General features: G+C 37.6%; 2 protein-coding genes across 2 annotated transcripts; one reads left to right on the top strand and one right to left on the bottom strand.

The window, feature by feature from the left end:
- Nucleotides 1–12,213: 12,213 nt before the first annotated feature.
- Nucleotides 12,214–12,774, top strand: LOC110866983. The gene has a single exon (XM_022116125.1). The coding sequence runs from the start codon at nt 12,214–12,216 to the stop codon at nt 12,772–12,774; it is 561 nt and encodes a 186-aa protein (XP_021971817.1).
- Nucleotides 12,775–15,140: 2,366 nt separating this feature from the next.
- LOC110868693 (cullin-3B) lies at nt 15,141–19,512 on the bottom strand. The gene is made up of 3 exons (XM_022117929.2): nt 19,356–19,512; nt 19,037–19,226; nt 15,141–17,417 (listed from the first exon to the last, which is right to left on the bottom strand). The coding sequence occupies exons 2-3, from the start codon at nt 19,195–19,197 to the stop codon at nt 15,377–15,379; spliced, it is 2,202 nt and encodes a 733-aa protein (XP_021973621.1). The 5' UTR covers nt 19,198–19,226; nt 19,356–19,512; the 3' UTR covers nt 15,141–15,376.
- Between the last annotated feature and the right edge of the window lie 375 nt (nt 19,513–19,887).

The following is a 19,887-nucleotide window of genomic DNA, read 5'->3' as shown; positions in this document are numbered from 1 at the left end:
ATTCGACCTTGAAGTCCACACCGGGTGGATATCCAGTTGGGAGAGTGCTTAGATTCCTTGCAATGCACGGAACAGTTGCAGGATACGCCTTTAAATTCTTAATCTCTCCTATACTTGTCGATATTTTAGCTACTTTGTGAATTGTTATTATCTCGCACAGCACTCTTTGACCAGACACATTGATCTCGAATATCACCTCCCACGTGATTGTTTCTATATGAAACTCATCAATGTTGTCATGGTCCGCACCGCTTACCGACATGCCAACTCATTTTTCCAAAATTTGTTAAATCTTTTCTGATAAAACTTAATTTTGGTAAATGGCATTAAGGTCAAGCAAGAGTAAACCAACATAGGAAAATCATTTTTGTAAATATCTTTGTGTGTTTTTAAAATTTATCTTAGTTTATTGATTTTAGGGGGAGTAAATCCAAAAATCTGAAAATCCAAAAACATCGAAAAATTTCAAAAACACAAAAACAATAGAAAAACAAAAATGAGTTTCCTGGAGAGCAAAAGAGAAAATGATAGTACATCAGTGGTCTATCCAAACCTCTTTAAACCTTAAATGAAAAACGATAAGCAGCTCTATATAAGATGTATCGGTAGGCTCACAATCATTTTAAAGTGTGCAGGGTGATATAAATCTTAATCGACTGAAGACCAGGTGGGAACCACTCATTGGCATATGGTCTTAGTACCGAAATTTCGTTTGATAGATTGCCGAGGTTCTGAGATATTCGGTCTTTATGCTGCTTATCATCTGGGTATCATGGTTGTATCTTTTACCGAAAAATAACGGGGACGCAAGTCTAGATCTTCCATGATACTATACATACGTGTACATATTACATACTGCATTCGACCTCAATAAGTGATAAACAATCACATGTCCAAATCAAATAAGTGATAAAATATCACATCTATCCGGGTGTCAAGTTCGTCTCTCTGCTGTACGGAAGTACTGACCTGTTCACGGACTTGCACCTGTGCCCTCATGCATACGAAAATCAAGTTCCTCATCAATAAGTGATTATATCACATAGGACTTGTTTTCAAATCAAAATAAGTGAGCATCTCACAATTTATACGGTCAAACAGATGATAATCGGTATACTCACCGGTAAGATGAACTCTCGTGCATACCTTGATACGGGAATGTGTCGTGATGTGGATGAACACCGGTTGGTAAGTATAAATCATACATTAACGTATCCTCTAAACATGATTACATCTGATAAGTTGAGCTTAAGTGGACAACAATACCGATAATTGTTATAGGATGCTTATCTTAATGTTAACTAACTGAACAACAAGAGTGTTTTGGCATGACCGTACACTGATATGATTCTCTTACCCTCGAAACTCGCAAAAAGAATGTTTGTATATATTTATTTACTGCTTAACTTTTATTGTTTTCTTTTAAACAGTTTCGTCGTTTGGTGCATATCAGCACGACATTAGCGGTGATGTCGTTTGATAACACTCAAAGGATTTTAAATTGTTGTCTTTTAATTTCAAAAATACCAAAAAGATTTTAGGCTTGTTTTAATATAAACTTTGTAAAAGCCAAAAAGATTTTATTTCTACTTTATTTTCGATCGTACGGTGTTGGAACTCTAGTCTTCGTTGCCTGAAACCTGACTAAAAACCGAACTGACTAAACCTTCATAAACGGTCGAAATTTTGCAAATACTGTCGGACGGTGTTTGATTGTGACATGGTCATTCGTGTGTCATTTGTTTATACTATATTCCAAGCAGTTGTTCTCATTACGCGTTTAGATTTCTTGCATGTGCAGATTCTAAAGGCTAGGAGAACATGGTCGATGACAAGCTCTGGAATGAAGACACGACGAGAAGGCGCTCAAAAGGTGAAGATGATCGAGTTGCCGCTGGCCATCATCAACACCACAAGGATCTCACTTCATAAAGATAAAGTCTTTTCACGAGCATAACTCAAGGGGGAGCTTATGTTAAGGGGGAGTTTGTCAACACACTTCCTACATGATACGGGTAGTTTGTTGATACACTTTCTACTTTCAAGACGTGAAGACTTTGAAGATCCTCCGACATTGAAGACTTGAAAGGACATCAGAGTTTTGAGAACTCGAAGACCCAAGACCGTCGAAGTTCGAGACGAGTCTACAACTATAGAAGATAAAGACAAAGCTACAGCCAAGGGGGAGTTTGTTGGTGCACTTGTGTCTGTACTTTGTCTGTATTCGGTCTGTATGTAACGATGTCCTGATAAGTCATGTAATTTGACCAAGTCAACCATCCTCCGGTTTGACTTGGACAACAGTTTGTAACATGTTGAAAGATGTCATGTGTCGAAGGATAAGAGGTCGAAGGATGATGTTGATCCTTCGACCTCATCGAAGGATGATGTGGATCCTTCGATGTCATCGAAGGATATGTTTCGAACCATAGACCTCGAAAGGTGATCCTTCGAGGTCAATACTGATCCTTCGAATGCCTTGTATTCGATAGATGATCCTTCGGACCATCTATCGAATCCTTCGATCAGACATCACATGTTTCGGGTATATATACCCATGTAATGTGTTGAGTTCTGACAGACTTGTTAGACAGATTCACACACAGAAAGAGAGAGTTCTTGTTGAGAGCATTCTGTCCGAAACACTCACACACACACTTTGAGAGTTTACAAGTTAGGTTTGTAAACATTGTGCTTGTAACCGAAACCCTCATTGCATTAATACAAGTTGTGTTAATCGGTGAATCTTTGTGTGTTTGTGTTTATACTTGTCTCATCCCGGTTTGCCTCCTAGCTTGGATTCCGCACTCGCTAGTGGGTTAGTATAACAAGGTTTAGGTTTGTTCTCGATCCTCCGAGAAAAGGGACCTTCAGTAAATCATTAATTAAATAGTAAACAAATATCATACTCACGTCATTTAAGAAAATAAAATAATGGGTAAAAATCATCAAATAGTAAACAAATATCATAAATAATTCATTCACGTCACTTAAGTTTCATATGGTCCCATTATTATTATAATATAATAACATAACTCGGATACATTTTGAGTCTTGGAGAGAGATCAGTCCTGCACTAAAAAATTGTTTTAGACGTTATTGTCCATCTATTCATTAATCTTAACCAAGGACGGGCCACCATAAATCTTAACTAATCAAGGAGAGGGTCATCATATATATTCGCATACATACACACGTATACATAAGGTGGAATCCGATACAAATAAAGTTTAACGTGCGAAGTGTTACTGTTAGGGGTTAATTTTTAACACCCATAGATCACATATCCTTAGATTGGCCTGGATCACTGATCCTTAAGCAGATGTGCATAAAATCTGAGGATCACAAATCCTTATTATTGCTTACATTTACTAACAATTGTATCCTTTGTTTAAAACTTGAACTCGCATGAACATAACAAATTGGACTTGGTCAATGCTAGTATTTTGAGGAATATGTTCTCTATTCGCACGAGTTTGGAAGCATGTAACCATTATGGAGAACATGGGATACTTGCATTATTTTCGCATTGTTTGTTACCTTTTAATTAGTTTCTATTTTTAAAAGGGGATTATGAGCTCATTTTAGGAATAACACAGCAGACTTTTTACTAACACTCGAATACACAACTCTCTCATACTCTCTCGCAAGCTACACATTAGATAACATTGTATTGAGCTCATAGTTTTCAGAAGTTGTACAAGGATCATTACTTGTTTTTGTTATACATTTGGTGATTAGTAGTTTCCATCACCCGAGGTTTTTTGTGCCGGAGATCTATCAAGGATCAAGGGCTTTTTCCTCGTATAAATATCGGTGTTCATTGTCATTTTTACTTTATACTTTGATCACTCAATTGTTCATACACATTAGCACTCTACCTCACATTCAAAATTCAAAATTTGATTACATTATCCTTAAACTGATTTTTGACCAAAACACGAAGTATGTGAAGCATTAAAGTAATTCTGTTGCTAAAAATTAAGCTAGAGTAATTATTATGCTATGCGTAGTAACACTTTAGTTCAATTTTCACTAAGCATAATTACTCTAGTATTTATGCTTCATAGCAAACAAACCATATGTATTTAGACGAACAATGTACTTACATACACACATGCACTACATGAAAACGGAGTTTTAGCCGCGACATTTGTCGCCGCTAAAGGTCCCAAATGTCGCCTCTAAAACCTTTAGCGAAGACTTGTCGTAGCTAAAGGGTCGCCACCAATGGTCGGCCGCTAATGATCACTTGCGGGGGATTTTGGCGCCTGTTCTTTTTGGCATTAGCGGCGACAAATAATCACGAATAAAGCGTGTTTGTCATAAGGGTCATGCATAGTAAGGTTATGACTCTGAGATCTATGGACGTAGTTTTAAAAAACTTATTTTGTTATTCAAAAAGGGGTAACGGCGAAACTTGTTGCCCGTTTACCATCTATCTCGATGTAAATTCATAACCAAATTGATACTTTTATTGAATTTTATACACGATCTCCATACAAAAAAAAAAAAAAAACCAGCCCTCGGATGCCTCTACAAATCAACGGTTAGCATTAGTCCTTGTGTGAGCACTCCGGATTGTGAGTTTTAATGGCGATATTTTTTATGTCGCCCCTAAAGATATGGCTGCTAATGCTCATGTTTCTTGTAGTGATGACGCATCAAATAAAGCCCAACATTTTAGTAAAATGGACAAATTTGGAAATGCTTTAATTTATGATCTCTGGCTTCCATTTGATCCCCCACCACATTTTTTTATACTTTCTAACGTGTTCTATGTCATTCTCTAAATCATAAAACAATGTTCGTTAGTAGAATATTCTATAAAATAGTCAGATAGACTTGATCATATGTATTTAGAAACAATACAAGGAAAAACTATTATGTGAAACCAATAATCAGAAACTAATAACCAGTGAACCACTGACTAGATCAACTAATCCATGAGCCCAACAGCTGATGTCTCAAAACACTGATAAAAAAGAACTGATTCGTGAACCTCTAATCAGATCAGTGAGCCAAACAGTTGATGGTTCCAAACAATTGAGGGCTCGAACCACTGATGGGCTCTCGTGAGTTGATGAGGTAAGCAGGTGGTACTGCTTGGGTCATCAGTTGTTCCTACCCTGACCTGCTGACATGCACCAAGAAACTTTTCTTGAACAACAAAGGACCCCGAGTCGCTGCCTTTACAAAGGCTTTTACTAATTTAACTTTAAAATATATGCCTTCTTTGCAGGAATATTGTTAAAAACTCCGAGAATTTGCTGCTCAATTAGCGGATGTAGATCAGCCCGTTTCTGAAAGCCACCTGATTTCAGCTTCTCAACGGCCTTCCTCCTAAGTTCGATGTAGTCGCTGCTCAACTTCATCATACTCTTCCACCATGGGAGGATGCAATCAACTTGTTAGATGCCGAAGAACGCCGTCAAAAGGCGAGAGCCGATCCAGATCCACCCATTGTGGTTGCTGCCTCTCGTGACCCAGATCCACAGTTGAACCACCCTTTAACAATTATGGATTGGCCCAGTCATCCTACTCTAACCGGCCAGCCACTACCGTGAACCCAGGGACAAATGCAATAGATCCAATCCAGGCCCGCGCAACAACCAAAACTAGCCCAACCCGACCCCATCTCACACCTCCTCCCAACCTCATTCAGGCTCGCGTAACAGCAGCCCTTCCTGGACCGCTTACCCTCCTTGGTGGGCTACTCCCGGCCCATCCAGCCCACCTACACCATGGGCTCCTCCTTGCCCTTACCCCACTCAATCCGGTTGGGCCTCTCCTTGGCAACATGGTCCATGGGAATCCTCACACAAGGCAGACAACAAAAAGGGTGTGGGCTCCTCCCGAAAATCCACTTCAGAAGCCCACATCATCGACTTTGATCCACTCGAGCCAACAGACATTGGCCAAGCATTTCAGGCGCTAGCTATTGATTCTGAGGATCCGAACTGGCATATGGACATGGGAGCTTCCGATGACTTAGTGGTCAACAAAGCGAATAATAATACATATCAAGCAAGTTAGGAGGTGCGGGAGTGCCCGCTTGTTTGAGTTATTATAATTGGAAGTGTATGGGCGGAGCCCGTATTCTTCTGGCGTTCCAAGAGGGCAACGTCCTCTTGGCGGGGGTCCGGGGGGCAGCGCCCCAGGAAGCAGGGTCCAAGGGCAGAGCCCCTGGCTGGGGTCGAGCTATTTTATGGAAATTGCCGTAATTTCGAAATATTAAACAATGGCAGTTTTGTCTTAAAATTGAGATAACTGCCATTAGGTAGTTAATCATCCCAAACCCCAAAATTCGTAGACAGTTTTGATCATAATTTTCCTGGTTCAAACGAATTCTAAACACACATACAATTGTTCAATTTCTCGAAAATCAGAGTCGTATCTGATTAAATTATGTGGGAGAACCTCCGAAATAATTTGATCTGAGAGTGATTACACACCTCTCTGATCATCTCGTTTTCTAAAAATTCCCCAACAGTAAAGGCGCCCACGCCACGCGTCACGCACCCTCTAGTGTATGGCTCTTTAAGACAACGAGGAAGGAGGCCTCATATATATAAGTCTCTTCATGTTTCTTCCACCCACCTTTTTTGGGAGAAGGTTTTACTTTTCCACATTCTTTTTCACAACTTTCACATCTTTAAATCTCAACTTTCAGACATTGATATCACACTCATCTTAGCTTCGTTTTGAACGTGATATGGTTCATCTTGAAACCCTCACAACATAAACAAACAAACTCAGTAAAAAATACTTATATTGACAGAAGTATATTAGAAATACTTTTGTCCAAAGTTGAGGAAAAATAAACTTTTAACACTTAGTGGAAAAAAAACTCTTTATCTTTCTCTAATTTTACACAAAATAAAGTTTATGTTTTTTTAAATATATAACAAAAATATTTGAATGTTACATGACAAATAGTTGTGGTATTAGACGAAATAATTGAGATTAGAACAAATGGGCAAGCATATTCATGTTCACACATTAAGATAGCAAAATTTTGTCTCTAAGAGAATATTTTATTTTTTGGAACAAATGGTGAATATTTTATTAATTGAAGGATGTTAGCTCATTGTGAACAATGGGACATGTTCCAACTTAATTAAGGGCATAATAATTCCAACTTAATATCTATCATTGGGTTAAGTGGGAAACTAATTGATTGTTGATGGCTTAATATGCACTCACAGTAATTTTCTATCCGTCTATCAGACTACATGGTATGGTGATGGACCATCCTTGGAGGATGATCCGCCACGTAGGCGCCACATCATAGTCCTCCCAAGGATGGATCATCCTCCAAAAGTAGGGGGTATGGGAGGATGGTCCTAGTCATCATCCTCCACCACTTTTATATTTTTTTTTATTTTTTTAAATCTCCATCTTTTTTTAAACATTTAACAAATAAAGTAATAAAATATTTTAATTAATATTATAAAACATTACATAAACATAAAAAAAAATTAAACTTAAAAAAAATAAACTAAAAAAAACATAAACTTAAAAACCTAAAGTTAAAAAAAAACATAAATATCCTAACATATTAAAATAAGCTACTAGTCGTCGTCTTCCATGTGGTGGGCGGGTTCGTTTTCAGCGTTGTTCCAAATATACTCCACCAAGTCCGCTTGTAGGTTGTGATGTGTGTACTCGTTACGTAGAGCGAAGGCGTTCAAATCTTGTTGTTCCTCACTAACTGGAACAGAATTTCCAGTAGACGCGTTTTCGTCGTAATCGCATATCGCTCTCCCTTCGTCTTCAATGATCATGTTATGAAGGATGATACAAGCGTACATAATGTGTCGTAACCTCCTTGGTGTTTGCGAACGTGCTGGAATAGAAATGATGTGCCATTTTTTTTTGTAGAACACCAAAAGCCCGTTCAATATCTTTTCTTGCGCCCTCTTGAAACTTTGCAAACTTTTTCCTTTTGTCGTCGGTCGGGTGCGGGACAGTTTTAACAATTGTCGAGTACGTTGGGTATATTTCATCGGCTAGGTAGTAACCTCGCCTGTACTCCACCCCTGAAACCGTAAAGCTTGTGTCTGGACCTGTACCCGCCACTACATCGTCAAAAATCTGTGACTGGTATATGATGTTGAGGTCGTTGAGTGACCCGGGTAGACCAAAAAAAGCATGCCATATCCAGAGATCCTGTGACGCAACAGCCTCTAGAATGATAGTCGGGATGTCCCTGATCTCCCCTAGTATACTGACCTTGCCATGCAACAGGGCAGCTCTGCCACTGCCAGTGCATGCAATCAATGCTCCCGAGCATTCCTGGGAAACCATGTCTCTGTTCGTGTGCCTGATATAATTTTTGAACGTCGTTTGCGTTCGGTTTCCGCAGGTATCGCTTGCTATACAATTTGACAACCCATTGGCAAAACTTGTACAAACATCGACGTGCGGTTCTTTCAGACATCCTAATGTACTCGTCTAATGCATCTGGTGCGTAACCGTACGCAAGTTGGCGAATGGCCGACGTACATTTTTGTAAATTACTGAAACCCCTTTGCCCTCTAGCATCGTTTCGCAATGTAAAAAACGGATCAGACTGGGCCATGTCGCCTGCAATACGTAAGAACAGTTGACGACTCATGCGGAAACGACGTCGAAAAATCTCGGCTGGGTACACGGGTTCGTCGGCAAAATAATCGGCTACTAGTTTATCGTGGCCGGCTATAAATTTAGAACAAAAAATAAATGAAACTAATTAAAACATACATTTTAAAATCTACATAAAACATAAGGAAAAAAAAATTAAAATACCTTCTTGGTCTCGATTATATTTTGCTCGTCTGGTTAGCGGTTGGGACGACCCTTCAGCGGCCGACATGAACACCTGAGCCGCGTTCATAATCATGTTGTGCATAATAACATCCTCTTCCGAAGATGATGAATACCACTCGGACGAAGACGATGAAGACATAGAAGAAATTGAAGAAATGGAAGAAACGGGTGAAGCCATGATAATTTTTTAGCGAGAGATGGGGTGGAAGCGGGTAAAAAATGATACAAAATATGATGACTTTTTATAAAAAGGGAAGAGTGGTTTATAAAATTTGAGAGAGATGGGGTGGTAGTGGGTGAAAAGTTGTGAAAATTGGGGTTAAAGATGTGAGTATTTATAAAAATGGAAGTGAAATGGGTGTATTTTAAATTTATAGCCGTTAGTTTTTTTTTTTATTAATTTCAAACGGTCATATTGGAGGGGCCCACCAAACACGCTTCGTCGCCAACGTCCACTTTTAGCCGGAGAGGACGAGGACGGATGGGGGCGGCACGGTGTTTGGACCGTCGCCGACCCACGACGGGCCAGGGCCGACCCCATACCGTGTAGCCTCATTATCATGAAAAACCGTCTTAATATGATAGGTATATTCTTCTGTAGTACTAACCTCATTGTATAAACTCAAGACATAAATAAATAAATAAATATTGTATAATCACTTCAAAAGCACCACATCACAATTATAAGTTACTATTGGAATCTTTTTTTTAGTAAACCTCAATTTTCGTTCGTGTTCATGTGGTTTGCTGATTTTAACACTCTAAATCCATTAGTTTAAAAATTGCATTTATCATCCATTAGTGTTAGATTTTAACAGTTTCAGTCCACAGTCCATTGGACTGAAACTGTTAAAATCAGCAAAAACTAATGCATTGAAACTCTTAAAATCAGCAAATTAATGGATGATAAATGCAATTTTTAAACTATTGGATTCAAAGTGTTAAAATCAGCAAACCACATGAACGAAAATTAAGATTTACTCTTTTTTTTTATCCTTTAATGATGGCGATCCATCCAAAATTTGTTAAAACCTATTCTATTAAATAAATGAGTAAACTGCCATTTTGGTCCCTGTGGTTTGGCCAGTTTTGCCACTTTAGTCCAAATCTCAAACTTATTACATCTGGGTCCCTGTGGTTTGCATTTTGTTGCCATTTTAGTTCAAAATTCAAAAAACCCAATTTTTCACTGTTGCAACCTGTTTTTTTTTTGTCCTTTTCTGAAGAGGCATTTTGGTCATTTTGCCTGCCCAACTACCCACCCCACCCTCCTTTACTCTTTTAGTAAATTAACACAAAATTAATTATGTATTATATATATATATATATATATATATATATATACATATAGACATTCACACACATACAGACCTTTTTGAGTTTATCAACATCCACCCCCAACCTCTCAGATCTCTCCATCTCGATCTCCGACCAGCGGCGCCGCATGGTGACGACCGGCAGCCCCTTTCCTCCTGCAAAACACCCCTAAACCCACTTCTACCTTATACCCTTCCAACCTCTCAATCCCTCTTGAATGCCACCACCGCCATATCAATAATCCATATCAATAATCATCATCTTCATCGGTTCTTCATCTTCAACCCCTTATCAACATACAAAATCAAATCATCATCATTTTCATCGATTCTTCATCTTCAATTCCTGTTACAGATCAAATCATCATCATTTAACCTAAACCTAACAACAAACACCCACAAAGGGAACATATTTATTGCTGGCAAAAAAACCAGGGGATTTTGAAAGCTTATCATACCTTTGGGTGAGATGGCTGTGAGTCAAAAGCAAACGCCAGTGTTTAGAAACAGATTTGAGGAAACAGATTTGAAGCGAAGGATGGAGGTAACAGGGAGGCGGAGAAGAATCTCGGTTAAAAGGTCATCGTTGGACCCAATCAATGATCTAGATTGAGGCGATTTCTGATCGGAATCCTCCATCACTGAAAGACAGGTTGTAGGGGTGTTTTGGTTTTGGGTTTTCTTGATTTTGCTTCTGGTGTTCACCATTTTTTGCAAGTGATCGGAATCCTCCATCACTGAAAGACAGGTTGTGGCGGCGGTGGTGTAGAGAGAGAGAGAGAGAGGTTGGTGATGGTGGCGGTGGTGAGAAGGGGGAGGAGGAGGTGGTGGTGGTGCACGTGGCGGCAGAGTGGTGGTGGTGGCGGCGGGCTGCAGATCTGGTGGTGGGGGTGTAGATGAGGGAGGAGATGAGTGGTTGTGGGTGTCGGTTTTGTAGATGAGGCCATCCTCCTTTGTGAATGTCTGTATATGTATATATAATATATATATATAATTAATTTTGTCTTAATTTATTAAAAGAATAAATTAAAATGACCAAACTACCCTTGCACTAAAGGACAAAAAAGGGACATTAAAACAGTCAAAAATGAGATATTTTGAGTTTTGGACTAAAATGGCAACAAAATACAAACCACAGGGACCCAGATGTAATAAGTTTGAGATTTGGACTAAAGTGACAAAACTGGCCAAATCACAGGGACCAAAATGGCAGTTTACTCTAAATAAATTGTATGAACTTTGTTAAAAAAAAAAAAAAAAAAAAAAACTTTCAGGGCACATCTTTTGGAAATTGTTTATTGATTACACTTGCGAGTTGAAATCTTATCATTTGTAGATCAACGTTCTTGTTTTACAGACATAAAACTTATATAGATATTATTATTTTAATATATATCCTAAAAACTTAGATAATAGATTTTTTTAATATTTCATATTATAATATGAACCTTCGCCTACTTTTACCTAGAATGGTATTTTATGCTGTATGAAAATGACTATATTTGATATCATGGTTTTTTTAAGATAGATGGATATGACTATATATTTATTTAATTTCTAAGGAAAGTCCTATAAAATATTATTTTAGTACGTGATTTATTTTTTAAATTATCATGATATCTCACTATTCTAAAGCACCTTCGAATTACATTACATAATCTTTATTTCACATTTTGTACATTCCAAAATAGGATTCTTTAGATCATTTACAATTGAATTTATCGTTTTCATCCATATAATTAATTAAAATACATATTTTAACTAAAATACACATTTCCTAGCATATATATTCATAATCAATTTAATATTATAATTTTTCATTTACAACAAGTAAAGAACGGGTTACCTTTCGAAATGGATATATAATCAATTTAATAATATAATTTTTCATTTACAACAAGTAAAGAACGGGTTACCTTTCGAAATGGTAATGTTTTAGCACAATAGATTAGTCCATGTTGTTTTTTATGTTATTTTTTTTAACAGTCAACAGAATTAATCCCGAGCACTCTCAGGGCACCCACTGAACCAAACGGAGTACTCTGAGATTAACTCAAATCCACCACCAATTCCGGGGAAAATTAGAATGACATTTAAGATGGTGTGGTTTCCGCAGGCAATTCCAAGACACTCATTTCTGGTGTGGCTCCTTATTCATAGAAAACTGAAAACACAAGACATTATGAGTAAATGGAACTCCTCGGGTAATGCTAATTTCAGTCTGTTATGTTGCTCTTTATGCACGTTGGGGACGGACTCGCATGGCCATTTGTTTTTCGAATGTAATTATGCGAATCAAATATGGATTGGAATTAGGGATAAAGCTGGTATGGGAATGGTTCAGAATAAATGGGATGATATTTTTGATTACCTGGTGGGTATCGCGCACTCTAAGATGGCTGAGCATGTGATTGCTAAGCTTGTGGTAAATGCGACGGCATACTTTGTTTGGGAAGAAAGAAACAGGCGTCTCTTTACAAACAAACGAAGAAGTAAGGACAAGGACCAGCTGATTCAGGTAATCTTGACGACTGTTCAAATGAAGTTAACGACTATGAAGTTCAAGAGTACAATTCAGGTGGCTCAAGTTTTGCAAGATTGGAGTTTACCTCGTGGTCTCCTTGTAGCGGATGATGATAGCGGCTGATTTGTTAGGTTAATCTAGTCTTGTTTTGTCGCTTGTAGGCGAATTGGTTGTCTAGTTAGCGAGTTGCTGGTTTTTTTTTTTTTTTTTTTTTTTTTTTTGTGTTACTCTTGTATGGCATGTCATACTTGAGAACCGGGGATTTCCTGTCCTTCACTTGTGCTTTGATGTTTTTGATGGTTGGTATAAAATTCACCGGGGTAACCCTTTACCCAAAGAAAAAAAAGAAACCTTATTATAATAGGCAATGTAAGCTCCCCATTTTAAATGATCATGTATATGTAAGACATTTGCTAATAATAAGATATTATATATTTCTTTCCCTTTTGTATTTAAATATCAAATAGGAAGTTAATTTTAGCTAGGAAGGATAGGAAGCCATAGGATTATGACATGTGGCAAATTTTAAAATAAAGAGAAAAGGTATTTTAGTCAATCTCATCATTTCTTCTTCCTTCTTCTCCCCAGTTACTTCAAAACTCACCATTTTCAAAACTCACCATCTCCAACCTTTTCTTCACTTACTATCTCAATAATCACTACATTATAGTGTGATTTTCGTCATCAATCAATGATTCAACCACCCGATCAACGTGTTCTTCAGCTTTTTTCGAAGAAAACCCAGTTTAATTTCATTCAAAATCTCGTTTTTCTGGTGATTTTGAAGATAATCACTCAATTTGTTCGATTCAATCGCTGATAAGTGTTTCTATCATTCAATTTTCGTCAATTGATGAAGAAACCGGCTTCGATCCATGTAAGAATTTTTTTCATTTCATTTTCACGATCTGGGTTTTTATTTAGTCATTGCGTTTTACGATCTTGGCGGGGGTCCAGGGGCGGCAGCCCCTGGCGGGGTCCAAGGGGTAGAGCCCCTGGCTGGGGTTGAGCTGCTGTACTAAAAACGCATCAGAAAAATTAATTTTCCAGAAATTGGCTCATTTCGAAGACAGTAATTCGTAGATAATTCAGACAGTTCACAGACAATTAAAAAATAGTTCACAAACAGTTTTATGTGTCCATTGCGTTTTAGAAATAAGAGAGTTTTATGTGTTTTCTTGCTATTGCGTTTTAGAAAAAACACATTTTTAAGTATCTTTAGTCATTACGTTTTAGGTAAAACACATTTTTGAAGGGTTTTTAGTCATTGCATTTTAGGTAAAACACATTTTTAGGTGTTTTCAGTCCATTGCGTTTTACAGAGAACACTTTCTTTTGTTTTTTTAGGTCATTGCGTTTTAGAAATGAGACATTTTTAAGTGTTTTCTGGCCATTGCGTTTTACAAATAAAACATTTCTTTGTGTTTTCTGGCCATTGCGTTTTACAAATAAGACATTTCTTTGTGTTTTTTGTGCATTGCGTTTTAGGTAAAACACTTTTTTATGTGTTTTCAGTCCATTGCGTTTTAGAAATAAGATATTTCTTTGTGTTTTCTGGCCATTGCGTTTTACAAATAAGTCATTTCTTTGTGTTTTTGTGCATTGCGTTCTAGAAAAATGTCATTTTTAGGTTTTTTTTTCATTGCGTTTTACGTAACTGGTGGTTTTTCTATTGCGTTTTACACAACTGGGTTTAAAATTTTTTTTTTTAAATATAGCAATAGTATACTCGTTTTAAAGATAAAAAAACGCTCTTTTTGTGCAATTTTTATAAAAAAATAATGTCGTATGAAAGAGTTATTAACGTTTAAAAAATGGGGGGGAATTGGAGGAGAGAGAAACTATTGGCTTGGATTGACTAGAATGCCCTTGAACAAACTCACGTGCCTCTTTTCTTCCTTTCAATTTCCCTGATTTAATCTTAGCCATTGATTAACTTAATGGATGGTCAAGATCACTTCCTAGCCTTCCTAGCCAAATAAACTTCCTATTGTATCTCCACCCTTTATAAAATATGTAGTTATATATTAAGAGCAACTCCAACGCGGAGATTTGAAATTGAAGTCCAAAATCAGACCACCCCATCTGAACCACCCATGTCTTGTGAGGGTTTGACCATGGTGGTCCGGTTTGCTCCACCGACTTTCATGGCTTGGAATTGTGGGGACCACCAATTCACAAACCTTCTTTTTAATTTTTTAGTGTTAAAAGTAGGGTGTGATATGGAGGTTTGGAATGGTGGTGGTTTGAAATGATATTGCATGCTAACTATCTAGTCTAGTCTGGATTTAGACTTTGACCAGCGTTGTGGATGCTCTAATAAAAAGTGATTCGCCCTTGACTAATGATCTTTAGGGCCGTCCCTGAGCAATTACAGTTGGCTAATTCACTAGCAAATGCAAGCTCTGAAAATGAATTCTTGTGGACTGTTATAGTTAACAATGATCATAAATGACTTCAAAAAGTTTATAAAGATAAAAACTTATAGATTTACTTAAGTTTCTTTTGTAAGAGCCTCCACAACCCTGAAGGGTCATAGACATGATCATAAATGACTACAAACTTTTTGATCCCTTTGTTTGTGCACATTATGAATCTGATATATAAAACAACCAAAGCATCATCAAACCGAAACCGAAACTAAAACTGTATCATTCCTTCTAACAATTCGATAAAAAAAAACGAAATCACATATCACCCCCATCATGCATGCCTAGGTTCCTCATCAAGCCAAGTATCGATACAACTTTCTATCCTCCCTATCCCTTTCTAAAAACTCCCTCTCGATAAGCGACTCAATTCGTTTCTTTATCACAATAGGGTTCGCCAAGAATCTCGATTGCAGTTGCTTTGTAACTTCCGCCACAATATTATTATGATCCAACACCCGTCTTGCTTTCATAATTCTCACGATCGCCGCCTCGATCTGTGGCTTTCTGTCTTCCTCTACCCTCTGCCTTGTTTCTTGCTTTTCGGGTTCTGATTCCTTCTGTGCCACCACCGTCCCAATCTTCACCTTGTAGAGTTTACTAGAAAAACTATCGTTAAAAAAGAAGCTGTCGTTTTCACTTACGTCTTTGCTCATTGGTTCTTTCCTCAAAACATTCTTCCCCTTTGCACAAGCTAACGATTGCAAGCACCGTTTCAGTTCAACGGTTGGTATCTCGACTGCCTGCTCGATTTCTTTGTAACTCAACTGATCCACGTTGTTGAAAAGCATCAAAACACACATTTGATACGTTGAAACGTTTAGCTCGTGCTTTTTACCTCCCGAAAAAGTTGCTTTGATATCAGCAGAACCCATGTTTGTTTGCCATGTTAACCTCCGTCCGTTGTGGGTCCCAAGGTAGTACGTTTTGAATCTCTCACACACAGTAAGTATTTCATGTGGAAGGTTGCAAGCGGGTATAGATTGAGTCGGCCACGAGCCGGTTGTCAGAACTTGTACGGAAAGTATCGGTCCATTCGCTAACGCGCGTCCCATAGCTTCATAAAACCCTTGCATTGTGTCGTGAGACGTCTTCATATCGGTGAACATTCCCTCCAATTTTGAAGTAAACTGATAGCCGCATTCGGTTTTTAGCTTCAATATCAAACTTCTTTCTGCATCTTCAGATACGCTTCTTCCCGAAAGAAGCCGTTTCGCCAAATGTTGTTTGTAATATTTTTCGAACACGTCTTTTTCTTGTAGATAACGAAAAAGCACCATTACCTTATCTAGAATAATCTCAACATCTTCTTCACTCGCACCTTTTAATCCCCTTCTAAGCTTGTCATCCACAAACAACGAGATGAACTCCGGGGACCGAACGTTCAAATTAATGAAATACTCAAACGAGGAATTCAAAGCATTTTGAAACGTCTTATCACTGTTGAATGCAAGATTAACGATTTTATCATGTTTAGCTTTTTCATCGAGTAAACGTTGTACAAATTCCACAGGATCTTTAACCCTTTCGGGATCGGTCACCAGTTGCTTACCTGTTTCGCGAATGTGAGAATTCATCACATCCCGTATTAACATCAATCCGTTCGGAACCCTACGAAACAAATTGTAAATCCTACCCAAATCATCATACTTATCATCAACAATCATATTAACCAAACCGGAATTTTCCATGTGAACTAATCGGGTCATTTGACTTTCAATCATCTCCTTTTCAACAACATTTGTTATCTTCACTTCACTTTGCGCATCCAAATAGTTCGACACCCGTTCAATTTCCTCATTCAAACGCTTCTCGGCTTTTTTCAAATAATTCCCGCAATCACAACATTCAATGAACTGCTGAGATTCACCTCGGTAAAAGTTACCCGAGACATCAAGAAACGGTTTCTCAAAGTCTTGTTGGTAGACAGACGGACCAAGATCCATTAACATTTTAACAATGTTTCTCATTAAGCTTCGGTTAATAACTTCACCGTTTCTTTCTTTCTGCACAGTTTCCAAGAGTGTCTCTTTTAGCCTTGTTTGGATATTAGATGCACGAATAATGTTATCCCTCCATAAGTTAAGACCGAGTTCGTGAACGGGAGTTTTGCGTGTACTAGGAATAAATGTTCTATCCATGTACATTAATATGTCGCGTATCATTTGTAATGCTTTGGTATGTTCTGCCCAATTCCTGTTTAACTCTTCGAGAAACAAGGATCCCTGAGATGCTTCAACGGATGCTGCTATTTGTTTTAAATGTAAAGTCATAGTTGATACGAGTCCAGAGTATAACTTTTCTCCGAATTTGTGCAGTACCATATTGTATGCGTTCCTGGACATAAACAGGTACATATCGTCAATGCTTGTGATTTTCTTTCAGGCAAAACTTTTATTGCTATATATACGAAATTTGGTCATCTACGGTAAATGAATGCCACAGATATTGTTTTTCATTTCATAATAAACTAATATATGATCTATATGCTTGGTTTTATAAAGCGGGAGGCCCTCCAAGGGGTTTGGGTCCTGAAAGTCAAGGCGTGAGCTTCATGTACGCAACGCTTTGCTCTATGTACAACCAAATAAGCTTTATGTACAACCAAAAGTTGCATCTCTCTCATCTGATCATCTCTTATACATATCAGACTTTTAATCAAGTTAACAATTCATAATCTCTTAATCCTTTTGGTCAGTTTTACATATCAGCATCCTCCAGACCCTATATTTGACCTAACATTGACCCACATGTACATGAAGCGCTGCCTCAAATCCCTGAGGCATTTTTCCGATCGCCTTGCGGACCTCACACCTAAGGTGCAATATTAAAGCCACGCCTATACGCTTAACAAAAGTAAATCACAGGACAACACTTTGGGCTTTTCAGGTATGAGCATGGATAATAAGAAATTCTGAACCAACGTTAAGATATAGTGTAGAAATACTCTAATTGACAATTTTGTATGACGCCATGACACTAGTGGTAGGACCATGGTTGTAAAAAAAAGGTCTCCAATGCCGAGTACTCCCCAAGTAGTCGCTATAAGGTAGGCTGCCGAGGCGACTTTCTTCAACTCCGCCTAATTACTCGGAATAGATAAAACGCGGTCAACCTCAGCCAAAATCAAATCTAGTAGGCCAGCTCGGGCCGAGTTTGACTCAAAAAAATAAAACATACCTTCTACGCCTATCATATTAAAGAATGAATATCATTTTCACGTATTTTGTTATAAAAATTAGTAAATTTATGTTATTTGACATATATTTAATTTCCAAAAACTAATTTTTTTACAATTTAACATGTTCGAGTACTCCCTGAGTACTCTCCGTCTAGTCTGAGTACTCTCAACTCCCCGGTCGACAGACTAGGGAGCGCCTAGCGACTTAGGACAACTGAAAAGGAATAAAATTATATCAACAGAAACTCTGAAAGACCAACAAAGTTAAAAGCTCGGAAGGTGATCATGCAAAACATCATATAAAAACATGAAGTAAACATTCAAGACAAACTCTATGGTGATACAGTCATATTCATTGTGCCAAACTCAACTACACGATTATGTCAAATTCAGGAGCAAACTCTTCATCTGATAATATGTAACAAAACCTCCCCTTCCCTTCCCTTACACAAAGACAAACCGACCCACTACGCCTGAAAGATCGACCTAGGATACTACACTTACAAAGAATTACTGAATCTAAGACTCATCAGTACATCAAATTATCCCACTCATTTCACCAACATTTCAATCCAGTCCAACACAAGCAATCAAAATATGCAAATTCATATTCTCAAAGCTAAAAAAAATCAAATAATCCTGCATACACAACAAAAAACCTAAATCAATCACTCTCATCCACCAATCTACAACACAGATAACCACAACACAAATCAAACAATTTCTAATCACCTAATTATATTATAAACTAAAGAAAAAGGAAAACGATCAAAACCTGTAAAGCTCCTCGAAACTCAGTCCACTAGCATTATGATTATAAATCTCGTGAATCGCATGCTCCAATATCTTCCAAGTCCGATCAGCATACTTGGGATCCACCACCACACGATGCTTAAACGCCTCAATCTGAAAATTCTTCTTCTTCTGTGAACTCATCCTCAATAATCGATCGCAAATTCAAAACCCTAGCGAACGTGCGTATAATTAGGGTTTCGGAAACCGAATTAGCCGATTAACGGCGTTTGATGATGAAATTAATTAGTGAATTGATGATAATAGAGAAATTGAAATGAGTAGATGTGTAAAAGAATCACCGTTCAGGAAGATGAAGATGAAGATGAAGATCGTCTGGAATTCTTTGCTTCACCGGATTTTCCTCTGAATTGTTTTACGTAATCATTTAGAGGAGTATTTTGTGCTTTGTTTCTTGTACATCAATAAACCAAAGATAATTCATTTTCTTGTACATCAATAAATAAACCCAAAGAGAGTTCAGTTTTATATTAACAAATTTTCGTGCTATTATGAATATAAGGGATACAAAGGATAAAATAAATAAAAAGGGTAAGAAGTATTTTAGTCCATTGATCTTAGATTTGAAAGGTTGAGATTAGTTGTAGGGGAAATAATATAATAGAAGGGCATAAAGGAAATCCTATATTTATGGATTTTCTCTCTCCACATGCAAGGCACATGCCAATTCCCCCATCGATTTAAAACGTCCATAATTTTTTCATACGACATTTTTTTTTAAATTTCACCGTAATAACGAGCGTTTTTTATCTTTAATATAAGTACCATATTATCATATAAAAATAAAATAAAAAATTTCATTTTTACTGGGGT

Source organism: Helianthus annuus, chromosome 7 (genome assembly GCF_002127325.2).
Source record: "Helianthus annuus cultivar XRQ/B chromosome 7, HanXRQr2.0-SUNRISE, whole genome shotgun sequence".
NCBI lineage: Eukaryota > Viridiplantae > Streptophyta > Magnoliopsida > Asterales > Asteraceae > Helianthus > Helianthus annuus.
Note: the sequence above shows the minus strand (reverse complement) of the source record. Positions and strands in the feature narration are given on the sequence as shown.

Coding starts and splice junctions, on each gene's coding strand:
- LOC110866983 (XM_022116125.1), top strand. CDS start 12,214: ATGACATTTAAGATGGTGTGGTTTCCGCAGGCAATTCCAAGACACTCA.
- LOC110868693 (XM_022117929.2), bottom strand. CDS start 19,197: ATGAGTTCACAGAAGAAGAAGAATTTTCAGATTGAGGCGTTTAAGCAT. Junction 17,418..19,036: donor AGTTTCGAGGAGCTTTACAG/GTTTTGATCGTT, acceptor GTTTATGTCCAG/GAACGCATACAATATGGTAC.